We start from the raw sequence: 12,898 nt of genomic DNA, 5'->3' as shown, positions 1-12,898 counted from the left end.
CAAGCCAGTGAGGGAGCCAGCGAGCAGCAGCCCTCCATGACTCCTGCCTCTGGGTTCCTATTTTGAGTTCTGGCCACCATGATGATGGACTATGACTGGGGAAGTCTAAGCCAAATAAATCCTTTCCTCTCCCCAGGGTAGCTCTGTACTTACCACAGCAACAGAATGAAACTAAAACGATAGCTAAGTGCAAATGGAGAAGGCTATGAAATGGACCATAAGATGAGTGTAACGGAGAGAGTTTCTCAAGAAGAGAAGATTCTGTGTTGCTTATGCAATTCTGTATGACTTCCTTCACATTGCGCATGTGCTAAGCTTTGCAAGCCAAACGGCCTCTGTCGTGTTAGCGCTGCTTGCTTGCGCGCACATGAGCCGTCACAGGCACTCTAGACTCAATGGCACGGCCACATTCCATTAAGAATGCATTTGTAGACAACGACATTTGGGTTTTGCATAGATTTCTATGTTTCCTACACAATTATGTCTGTTTTTATTTTCTTCCCAGCACTGAAAGTGCACCAGCCATGCCTACTTCACAAAGGGCAGAAAAGTAGTTTGGCAGCTTCCAACCTAGATGAGCCCGTGAGAGGGCAGCCATGGCGAGTACAGGCACGTAGGTGAAGAGAAGAGGAGCAAGTACTACTAATGCCAAAGACTGGAAGGAGGTTTGGTGCAGAGTCCAGTCACGTCACAGGCTTGGGTTCAAATTTCCTCTGTGACATTGTAACTAAATATGTTAAGGAGCATATTTGATTTCTTTAAATTTCGATTTCCTCTCCAGGAAAAGATTAAAGAATTAAATTAGTGCGATATCCACAATGGGCAGCTAGTTTCCTTTATTTACAGTAAAAATCCCATCAAGTTCAGGAAGTCTTGTTTCTCTGTCCAATGCTAATAATTCCCCTTTCACAGTACACTGCGATGACCTGAAACTGTTCCTCCATCTGCTTTCTATAAACATCTTAATTTCATTCAGATAAAATATCAGGCCCTTTCCTGCACGGAGAGAAGCAAAAGCCCCACTATTTTTCAATCCTTCCTCACTAGATTTTTTTTTTCAAATAGAATATTGTCTGCTACGTCTTCATAGTTTTCCGGCATCTTTTAAAATATAGTGAACAAATACCCTTTAATATTGAGGATATCATTTTAATACACAAAAGGATAAGAGAAAAAAAGACCTTACATTGCATCAAACTTTCCATGTCCTTTCTTTTGTTAAAGATATATTTTATTTTAAATTATGGACACGTGCGTCTCTGTGGGAGAGGGTGGGGAAGAGTATGTGCTGCGAATGCGTGTGTGACTGTGGAAGCCAGAAGCATCAGCTCCTCTGGACCTGGAGTTACGGGCAGTTGTAAGCTGTCAGACTTGGAGGCTGGGAACCAGAGGATCCTCTGGGGCAGTATGCATGCTCAACACCTGATCCACCTCTCCAGCCCCTTTCTGTTTTCTTTCCACACTTTTATATCGAACATTATTTTTGGAAAAATAACAAATTTGGCAGAAGTCAGCTGTAAAACGAGTGGTCTTCTTATTCTACAGAGTTCCTCTTTAGAAACTAGCATGTTCCTGGAACATCCTCTGGATACCATCGTTAACACTAAAAATAACACTTAGCTCGTGAAAGGCAAGCTGACGTTCAAACCATTGCTTTCCGACTCTGTACGCGTCTCTGTGTCTCTACCTGTCTCTAGCACATCACTTGGCTAATCCCATCTTAAAGCCTGGCCACTTAGTATTGAATCCTCAGTTTCCTGACTTGCATCCGCTGGCCTTTTAGAATGCACGGCTTTTCCTACGCTTCCATCAACCGATGTCTGACACCGAGCATTTAAATGTTCTCAGCTTCAGTGTAAGACACTCTAAGTAAATTTTTTAATTTAATCCTGCTGCTAACAAGAAGTAGAACTGTGACCTGTGTTTCAAGGAAAAGGAGACTGAAGTTTATAGAGTTTAAATAACATATTCAAGGTAGTAGCTACTAAGTCTGAGACGAAGACAGCTCATGGGCTTCCCACTGGGCAGGCTACTGCTCTAACCACTCTACATTCTTGTCTCTACTGTGGAAAACTCAATGCTCAATCATGTGAAGCCGTACACTCCAAACATCCGTATGCCGGGATTCACTAAAGCATCGAGTCTAAGCATGATGCGAATGAGCCTAATGGGTCTCCGTAGTTAAGTGATTCCATTTACAAATGGGGATTGGCATAACACAGACACGTGATTTACCAGAACGCCGACTCTCGAAGCCCCATCATCGCCATTAACGCTGTAATGTACTGCCTTTCTTGGGTGACGTTGACTGATAAATAGTATATAAGTGAAGAAAAGGAAATAACACACAAGAAAATAAAAAAGTCAGTTGCAACTCCTCCTTGGGCGATAAAAGACGGCATCTTCATATTTGAACCAATGACTGACATCAGTATTTCCATCACGGAGTGGTTTGTTGTTATCTGAAGATGGACAGCAAAGAACAAATTAGTGTCTCATTGAAAACTTCTCTTCAAACTATAAGAAGGCATTAGCTCGTTGTTCTCGGAACACCCAAAGTTCTACCTTAAGTCCTTCAGTAGAAAAAAAAAATGTACTTGTTTTTAAAACTGCCTGGAGGAACACTTCAAACTAGATCTTCTTTTGAGTTTCTCATCAGAGTGGCTCATGTTTGACTGCTTAGGCAACTTACACTTTACTGCCCCACAATAGACCCTGAACCCTATGATGCCTGTATACCCGTCCTTCTACCCCTGTACTACCAGGATCTCTGCTTATACGTGACTGTGCTGTGTATGTTTTTTAAGTCACCAGCACCCTGACACTACAGTCTGGATACAGAAACTCTTCAGCATACAATACTTAGTGGAAGTACTACTATGCTACTACTACTACTAATACTAATAATAATAATAATTGCACCATATCTCTACCTATCAAAATTCAGAAGACCATGCACTGAGTTTCCGTTGACTTACCACTCACCTCTATGATGCCTGCATTAATGGCAGCTTGAAAGGCTACAAAGCCTTTTCCCCAGAAGACTGAACTTTCACAAACCATTTTGTTGTTGAATGGTTCACAAGGAGCTTCAAGAAAAGAAGACACAACCGCTATTATGTGACCAGGCGGTCTTCGTTGCGGGATATATATATATATAAAAAAAACAAAACTGTAATTCTCCAAAATGTGTCTAAAATCTATAATAATACAGTATTTGGCAGGGCTCATTGGTTCGGGTTGTAGAGCCCAAGGAGGGAAGACTACATTGCTTCACCAACATCTTTTAAGATCAGCTCTTGTTCATTTTTTTATTGTATTTTATAATTATTCATTTTTAAAATATTTTTTGTTCAGCTGTCACCTTCTATTGTTTGCGCCAAAGAAAAAGAAAACAGAAACTCACTAGCCAAAAACACTGAGCTGGTTTTAAATGGCTGGGGACGCCTGTGCAGGAGATTCTTTTTGAAGTTTTAAAAAGAAATAGTAACAGAAGCAGCTTTCAGTTTTCTGAAACAGGATTTCTTTCAGTAGCTGAGACTCTACGTTCTTCATGGAACAATGAACTCAAAAGTACCACTTTCAAATAAGCATGGAGACCCCTAAAAATACCCAAAGTGGACTTACTGTATACAAAAAGCTACCGAGCTAGAGTGTAGACCAGGACTCTGGATCAACATACCACAGAGATGCGTGACCACCTATGATTGCTACATCACTACGCACACTAGTCATACACAAAGCCTGCCTAGGCATCTATCAACGGGCAAATGGGTGTTACCTATAGATCATCAAGTTTTGTTCAGCCATAGAAAATGAATTGATGCCTTTTACAGGAAAACGGATGCAACAGGAAGCCATAGTATTAAACAAAAAGTGAGTCAAACTCAGAACAGACTATCACATTCCCTCTCATTTATAGATCCTAGATTTTATACCAATACATAAAACCATATGTATATACGTATGAATGATGTGATTGTAGAAGCAAGATGGAGTGGGGGTAACAGGAAGGAGAGAGGAGAAAATGGGGGTAGGGGTAAGTAGGGTCAAAGTATACAATAGACTTGACTTAATATGTCTGTTTTTAATCTCACTATGTACAAGAAATATATACCAATAAAATTATAGTTTTGAAAATGAGAGAATTTATTTAATAAGGACTGATCCTTTCTTAATTTAAAATGAACACAGTTAATTTCAGTTTCTTTTATATGCCCCAAGGACTGATGACATAATGGCAATATCTACATTTGTATGTATTTAACAATGGCCAAGTTACCTGAATGGTCTTTGTGCTCTCTTGTTTTAGGGATTCTCTGGCCCCAAGAAAATTTCAAATGATATGAGAAAGTATCCTTGAAGATGACTCTCACTGCATCTACTGAGTAATTGAAATCTAGTTCATGCATGGTTTCTTCATCAGGACATGCCACAATCGTTCTTCCTGCCGTGTGAAGAAAGGGAAGAATCCAGTGAGCTTCCTAGACCGCCCAACGACATCATGCCAGCTTTAAGTGTGTTCAGGTCATCTTGTGATCAAGTTATTCACCCCCCTCAGACACGCACACTTAGAACAAAGTGGGGGATTTCTAATGTTCTAATGAAACTGGTTATATTCTGTGGCAAATACCCCTTCTTTTAAGAAATGTTCATTTTGTGGTGAATGTTTTGCCTTTGTGTGTATGTGTGCACCACAGGAGTGCCTGGTGCCAGAGGAAGTCAGAAGAGGGCTTCAGAGTCCCTCCAACTGGGGTTATGGATGGTTGTGAATCACTATGTGTGCCTGGGAATCAAACCTGGGGTCTCTATGAGAGCAACAAATGCTATTTCCCAAGGAACCATCTATCCAGCCAAATGACAGGTACTTGTTGAAAATATCCCATACTCCTCCAAAGAATTTAGCCAATAATTTAAGCCATGGTGAATTTTATTATAGTGATACTAGTTTATCCACTTCAGGGCACACAGAGACAGACTTGTCTGATAAAAGAATATGCTATTTCTACTTGGCAACCGTGTCATGTGGCAAAGTAGACAAGATGATATACCACTGCTAAATCTAACTACGTTTTAGTTATGTGACCATTTGTCCTAATTCATATCATCTAAGTGGCTTCTATTCACCACAGGTCAGGTAGCTCATATGATTCATGTAATTTTGTACTGTGGCTTTTGGCTGTGCATGTATTATGGATGCAATTTAACATGTTTCTTTGTTATGCAGCAGATTTCCTGAAGTTTGAAAGCTGCATCAGAGGCTTAATCTGATCCTTAAGAGGTATGATCCTCTGTTCCAGACTACAGGAGGTAGTGTGTTGATAGGTTAGAGGCTCATAACTTCTGATGGTCTCTTTTAGGGGCTATTACATGCCATCAATGCTGAATAACTAGATACAACCATTCAGTGGGAGTTTCAAAGTTGTGGTATTTAATTTCTTCTTCTTCTTCTTCTTCTTCTTCTTCTTCTTCTTCTTCTTCTTCTTCTTCTTCTTCTTCTTCTTCTTCTTCTTCTTCTTCTTCCTTCTTCCTTCTTCTTCTTCTCTTCCTCCTCTTCCTCCTCCTCCTCCTTCTCCTCCTCCTCCCCTTCTCCTCCTCCTACTAACCTTTCCTCTCACATACTTGCTAATAGAAAATATATAAAACAGTAATGTTATTATCTATTTGGTTGTGTAATAATAGCATAGGTCACATAGGGATCATAGTGCTATTTCCTCCTAATTCACAAGATTTCATTATAAGAATCCATTTTTTATTGATGTTTGATTTAAAAAAATGGTTAAATATTTCTTTCCTCCTCATCCTGAAAATATGGGCTTAAAATGTCTATTTTTTGAGATTTGGATCCTCACATGAGTAGAGGCCAATATGCTAACTCCGTTGCCAGGTCTTTGACCTATCAGCTCTGATGATTTCCTAGCTATCTGGAAAGACAGGAACTCTCACCCCATAAAGTTCCTAGAGTAGACCCTTGCCTTGCCGCCTTTCTTCTACCCTGAGACTCCTTGGTTTCAAGGTCACAGGGAAAGAGAAGGAGACTACTTCCTGGGTATCTATTTGAGCTCTCCTAGCTTATACTCCTGACAGCTAAGAACAGCGTTCTAGGACCGTCCTGCTAGTACAACTAAAAACTGTTTTAGCTGCTGTCACTAGATCTAAAGGGAGTCTCCTCAGACTCTCTCAGATATTCCCTGGCTTCTTTGCTATTATACCAACCTGGCAGAAAGATGCCATGTTAGTCTGTAGGCTGCAAGAGATTCTTACTCTATCCCTTACACAGAGGAGGGAGCACTCTGTCATCTGCTTTTATTGTGAACACTGCCTATGGGTATTTCCAATGCCACTCATTTTATCTCTCGATTTTAACATATTTGGAAGGATTACACACCCACACTGCCACTGCCAGTGAAGATCTCCAGCATCTTCCCCAAACGACACATCTTATCCTGGACTTGTATTATTCTGATATGCTTTATGATGAATATTAACAACTCTTTGATGTACAATTGCTTAACTAGATTACTGGAGCAAGATATCCTTCTATACCTCGGAACATCGTATCCAACAATGTTGTTAATCAACTCCAGAGACATCAACATTCAACACATTTTTTTCATGAAAATCCTAAAATGAATGTGTGTACATTGAAAGTAAGAAAATGATTTCCTGAACTCCCACAGAGCATACCTTTCATGAATGGAGCTGAGGCCACTTTGTTCATTATCTCATGGGTGGTTTCAGACTCAGGAGCAAAGACAATGATATAATTAGAATCGTTAAAGTGATCGACACGTCCCAGATCCACCATGGACATTTCAGAAGCATCATGCACTTGATGCAAATTGGAAGATAATTGATATACAAACAACAGTAGAAGGAATGAGAAAAGCCATTCCTAGACAGCAATGAAAGAAAAGAAGAAGAAAATCAGGAGGTTTTCTACCACCAAAAAAAAAACCAAACAAACAAACAAACAAACAAAAAACACTGAAACAATTTCATTCTGTTATATAGTTTGCATACCATTTATGTTTTCCTACTTTGAAATAGTTGACTATCCTTTTGTTCTCTAAAGATCCTTTTCATTTATGTGCATAAGTGGTGTGTCCTCATGTTTGTGTGTGCCTGGTGCCTACAGTGGACAGAAAAGGGTGTCAGGTCCACTGGAGCTGTAGTTAGCACATGGCTGTATGCAACTGTACAGGTGCTGGGCATCAGAGCCGGGTCCTCTGCGGGAACACCCAATTCCTTAATGACTGAACCACCTCTTCAGCCCCTACTTCTGCGCATTTTGTAGCATGTGCATGGTTCACCAAGACAGAGTTGTGATAGCAGTTCCATTTAGAACTGAAAATGTTTTCTTGTTTAGCCACGCAAGGCAGAATACTGGTTAAGTCTAAAGAGAGTCTCTTCAGGCTCTTCAGACATCCCTTGGCTGCATGAATGAGCCATGTCTGAAAAGAGAATGGGTAAGAGCGTCTATCAACAGAAATAGGTCTTACTTTGTTCTTCAGCTGCCTATGCATGAAAGAAGCAGCAAAACAGTGCTCATCGAAAATAAGTTTAGGGGCTGAGAGGTTGCTCCGTGGTTAACAGCACTGACTACTCTTCCAGAGGTTCTGAGTTCAATTCCCAGCAACCACATGGTGGCTCAAAAACCATCTGTAATGGGATCTGAAATGCCCTCCTCTATTGGTGTGTCTGAGGAGAGCTACAGTGATCTAACTCCTATGCATAAAATAAATAAAGAATTATTTTTAAAAAGTACCAATTTTAATGCTCTTTAAACTATGGTTACCATATCCTGGAACTGGAAACACAACATAGTGTGTTTGAAGTCCAGCACAACAATTCTTAAAGTAGGTTCTCAGCTTCTGTATTGATACCATGTCCACAGTTTGTGCATAAAGTTCTTATGGTTTTTATTCACTGACAATCTAAACATTAATCAAATATTTCTTGGACATATACACACAACTGTTCATAGAATAGGGCATTAATTTGCTGACTCTTTTATTGAGTGGTTTTGCTTATGGCCATCATGAATTCTGCCAAAAGCATATCTAATCATTATGACAATAAAGGCAAGGACCAGAACGTCATTTGTTTCCATTTATTTATAAGCACATTATTCCTTTCAGACTGACCTAGTAGCCACTGTATAATTGTTGACTTGCACACAGCATTTGCACACATTTATCATGTCCAGTGTGACATTTTGATTCATGTATATACTGTGTAGTGATCAGTGTATATTTCTACAGTTTTATGATTTTTCATGGTGAGCACCTTTTTTTATAAAAACATTATATTTTTATGATGTCTTTAATTATGTATGCGTCTGATCTCTAAAGGACAAACGTTATTTCTATTTACAGTATACAGTATGATATTTCAACAGATGTCTGCTTTGTGGAGTGGTTAAACAAACCTAGTCTTACTTGTGTGTCACATTTTTTATGAAATCACATGGATTGAATCTTTTCAAACATGAAGAAAAATCAACAGAATATTGTTACACACACCTATGTGCACACTTAGCTAGATGAGCCATCTCTATCACTGTAACATCTTTTCTAAATAATATCTTTATTATTTAGAAAATATTACAATTTCCCATTTTGTGTTTAATCATCACTCCATATATTTGGGGTACTATGCAATAAATATTTCCAAAGTATCCATTTTGTTTTCACACTCCTGCCCTTCAGTACTGTATCTATTTTAACATAAAGTCTTTTCCTTAAAAATCACTTTTGTCATGATATGTTTACCCATGTTAATGTCTAAACACTAAATTTACTTCCTTCTGTGCTTGAGAATTCACCTGGTGTAAACCTTGGTGAGTGGATATTTCTCATGTTGTTGATGTCACATATAGTCCTGAAAATGGTTTGGGACATGTGCATACAGAGAAACTGGAGACTTCCAATAGTGTCACTGTGAAAGGTTTTTTTGATCTATTTTGTTTAACCCTTGGGCTGCATTCTGAAATAATTATGGACTAAAGTTAGCCTCTTTGACTTTGCCCTAAACTTTGGTGTCTGTGCCTTTCTGAGACCCTAATTAACCCAGGCTTTAATTATTAACTCTGTAGTATAAAGACACAGCTTCATTTTACAGGGCATGTCTCAATACGAATTCTTTGAAAAATGTCTCTAGGAAGATCTATAATGTTACGTATTTAAAGGTTTTGCTTGAAAAAATAGTGGCAAAGCCCAGGACTTGAAAGAAATCAAGCCTGTTAGTTATATCTGCGGCATATTAAAAAGCACTGGTTAGCAATTACGTTGGTATCAGTGAGAAATATCCTTTTCCTTTTCTAGCTACGAGAACAAGCAGATGCGGAACCATACCAGGAGGCTCTCTCTCCTCATCCTGAGCTTTCTGAGCCAGTTCTTGCAGAGAAGAGCCCACAGTTGCTGACCCGGTTTCAAGCGTCTCTTCCTCATTCTGACTTGTTTATTTTTTTTAAAGGGACATCAGGGAAGTAGATGTGAAAGTCTGAAATAGAAAACGTTGTGCAATCAAACCGGCAAGAAACAGCTTAGCAGCTGGTCCTGATTACGTGCCTAGAGAAGGAGGCCAAACATAGAAAACAGAGGAAAGAAAGGCGAGAAAGGAAATTGACAAATCTATTGAAAAAATAAAAAAGGGAAATAATCAAGAGTCTTTTCTTCGACAGACTGACTTTTTCAGGGACTTTAACAATGGCACACGCTGCTGCAGCCAAGCTGTCCGAGCTTTGTGTGGGCTGAATTGAGGTCGCAGGTTACCCTGCCCATTAAGTTAGTTATTACTAACTGTGAGTTACTACTCAGCAGAACTCCACCAGTCAGTCATTTCTGCTCCTGGGTCTGTATCCATACTCAGGGACCTGCACTAAGATGCTTGCACGTGTAGATCATGCTGGCAGGGCATTACAGAGCACACTTTTACAAATACTATGCAAATGTAACTCTGTAGGAATTAGAAGCATGCATTGATACCCATCACTCAACCTAAGAAATCTTCAAGGATATAGCATCCATTAAATCTTGTGGCTTCTTTTTTTTTTAAGAAAAAATTGAATGATATAACAGAATGATTTATATGAATTCACACCGTGAGCAATGCACGTTTCTAAATACATCCTGGAACTAAAAAGATCATCATCAAATCCAATTTTAAAAGACTATCATTGGTGATAATTATCATTATCATTTGTGGGAACTAAGAGGTCAGGTATGGAATGGGACTTATAAATAAACAGCAATCAAAAAGAGAGAGGTGCTTTGTATTGTCATGAACTCAAAAACAATGATTAACTCGCTCCTTTACTGACCTTTCATAAATGATGTTTGAAAATATCTTGGGAAAACCACTAAAAAATACACAGGTCGATCATATCTAAATCCAAGGGAGAAAAATGGAAATTCTAGATAATTTCATATTGCTTACAGCTATCAGCTATATAAATATATAAATATTGCTACCAGCTATATAAATAATCTCCAAATAATAATGTCATCAAGAGGCTGTAACACTTGGAAACTCCAATGAATACTAAACTATATTTCCAACTAAGAAACCGATACTGTGGCAAGTCTTGGTACCAAAAGCATAAAGATATATTTTCCAGGTGACAACTCTTCTTTCTTAGATAATTAAGAATATACATGCAGGAAAAGATTCATCAATAAGAGCAATTATATAATCTAATTTCCATGTATTAAGCCATTTGTTCCTTGCTGTTAAGACTCAATTATTCCGTTGCACATGTTCTTTTAAAATGCTGTTTTCTCTAGAAGGATAAAATACCCAGTTGGCTTAAATTGTTCTGAATAGCAAATTGCATGATTTAAAAATAATAAATTGGTTGTTACAAGCCAGTCATTTCCCAATCAGATGGTAATCCTGTTACTCAGAGAATGCATACATCGCACGAGTCAGATCTTCTCATATATTTACTACGATAAAGAGGGTCAGTGGAATGTTTTCTCAAATGCTCTCAAAGTTGGTTAAAACAACTCAAAACTCATAAAATCTGGCATACTGATGTTTACATTCCTCTGGCAGTAAAACTGAACACATACACACACAGAGAGAAAGAGAGAGAGAAGAGAGAGAAGAGAGAGAGAGAGAGAGAGAGAGAGAGAGAGAGAGAGAGAGAGAGAGAGAGAGAGAGAGAAATCCAAATAACTTCAAAAACAGCAAGAGGCCAGCAAGCTACATTCCTTTCCACTTACCCACTTACCCAGTCCGTGATATGTGCTGTTTATGCAAAATGTTTTAGTCATGGGGTAAAACAGAAAGTTCTTAGTTTTCCAACTACTATTCAGCCATCCAGTGTAAAATATTCTAAGGTCTGAAAAATAAAAACGACTTACTAGTAACTTCCTATACTTGGTGACTTCCTCCGATATGTTTGACACGATTTTGCTGTCTCCGCTTGTCTATCACACTGAAGGGCTAACAACCCCAATTTAGAAGTTATAACTTACTCTGAGGAGAGCTGAAGCAAGAATCTTCAAAAAGTTCATCCACAGATCTTTGTCCTGGAGGAGAAGTCACATTTCTTCTTTTGGGTCACTGCTACATCTTGGGATTGATTTTCCTTATCGTGGACAGTTCTGTTTTACTCTGGTTTCTGAAGAGAATTCTTCTGAGGGCTCAGACTGGCTGCAGAAAGCTCTGCTCACACTCCTGGACTGTTTTTTCTTTCTCTGCCTCCCACAAGTTCCTCAGCAGGGAATCTGTGGTTGCAGATGGTTGGCTGGACACATTGGAACGTTAGCGACTATCAAACCAGGAAGAAGCTAGGCTTTAAATAATTTTTTTTTCCTTTGGATTAAACCCCTAACAGGAGAGTAGATTCTCAAGAGTACTTTAAACAAAAATAGAATGCAGGCCAGCTCAGAGAAGATATAGCAGAACAGAATTTCCTAAATTACAGAAATAAACATACAAGTTGGATAAGATGCTATCTCAAAGCCTCTCCTAGATTTTTTTAAAAACTGCATTTACACGTGGCAACGAAGCAATGTGACTATTTTTTCAGTAAGAGGGTGTGCTGAATTTTTTACCCATACCTCCATAGCATTGCCTGCACGGTGCCTACACCATAGTTCTTATGGTAGAAAACATAATATTGACAGAGAGATTATATTCTCAGCCCGAGGAGAATGTTCACCAAGTAAAGTACTTACCTTGCAAGCATAAGGAACTGGGTTCGATTCCCAGAACCCATGTAAAAATGTCAGGGATGTTGGCTTGGGAGATAAATTCACAGTGCTGAGGTGGGATGGAGACAAGAGAGTGCATGGGGTTCGCTGCCAGCCGCCTAGCCTTATAAATGAGCTTTGTGGTCTAGACCAATAGGAGACCTTGTCTCTAAGGAGGTGGGTGGAAAGGCAATATTTCTAAGGATAATAGCCAAGGGCCAAGGTTGTCATCTGGATTTTATCTGAATGCATGCACATGTGCAATGTACCTGGCTCCAAAAGAGAGGTGGGGGAGAGGGAGGAAGAGAGAGAGGGAGAAACAGGAGGAAGAGATCGTTATATGAATGTTAACTCCGGTCCCAGGAAGCAAGTTTCTCTGTATCCAGCCATTGGTTTTTGATATGTCCTGTTTGCGGTGTTATCAAATGATTAGGGCAGACAATGACCACGTTATCGTGAACATTTTGTGTACATGGAAAACAAAGCATGGCAAGGATATTAAATATCCCTTCAATATTCCTTCAAGCCTATTTACCCATTTGCTAATTATATTAGATCCAGAAACTGTTCTTCAAAGTCCGTACAAGCAGATTGAACTCATAATCCGTGACAAATTCTCTGATTGTTTCTGTATGTCTTCTGCCTTCTGTGGAATGCATATTAGCACAGTTAATAACCCTCCTAGCATTTTCTGC

General features: G+C 39.1%; 1 protein-coding gene across 4 annotated transcripts in view; it reads right to left on the bottom strand.

Annotated features, from left to right (window-relative positions):
- Positions 1 to 11,795, bottom strand: part of LOC127693645 (ATP-binding cassette sub-family A member 9) — a 76,407-nt gene extending 64,612 nt beyond the window's left edge. The window contains exons 1-7 of one of the 4 annotated variants that reach the window (XR_007979730.1): positions 11,484 to 11,795; positions 11,237 to 11,347; positions 9,357 to 9,504; positions 6,688 to 6,895; positions 4,283 to 4,447; positions 2,986 to 3,089; positions 2,236 to 2,462 (exon numbers count right to left, since the gene is read on the bottom strand). Coding sequence is in view for 3 of the 4 variants with exons in the window: in XM_052194651.1 (XP_052050611.1) it covers positions 2,236 to 2,462; positions 2,986 to 3,089; positions 4,283 to 4,447; positions 6,688 to 6,895; positions 9,357 to 9,452 (800 nt within the window). In the remaining variant the exon portion in view is untranslated. Of the gene's footprint in view, positions 1 to 2,235; positions 2,463 to 2,985; positions 3,090 to 4,282; positions 4,448 to 6,687; positions 6,896 to 9,356; positions 9,505 to 11,228; positions 11,348 to 11,483 lie in introns of all 4 variants that reach the window. The other 3 variants (XM_052194651.1, XM_052194649.1, XM_052194650.1) reach the window with 3 other exon arrangements.
- Between the last annotated feature and the right edge of the window lie 1,103 nt (positions 11,796 to 12,898).

Source organism: Apodemus sylvaticus, chromosome 10 (genome assembly GCF_947179515.1).
Source record: "Apodemus sylvaticus chromosome 10, mApoSyl1.1, whole genome shotgun sequence".
NCBI lineage: Eukaryota > Metazoa > Chordata > Mammalia > Rodentia > Muridae > Apodemus > Apodemus sylvaticus.
Note: the sequence above shows the minus strand (reverse complement) of the source record. Positions and strands in the feature narration are given on the sequence as shown.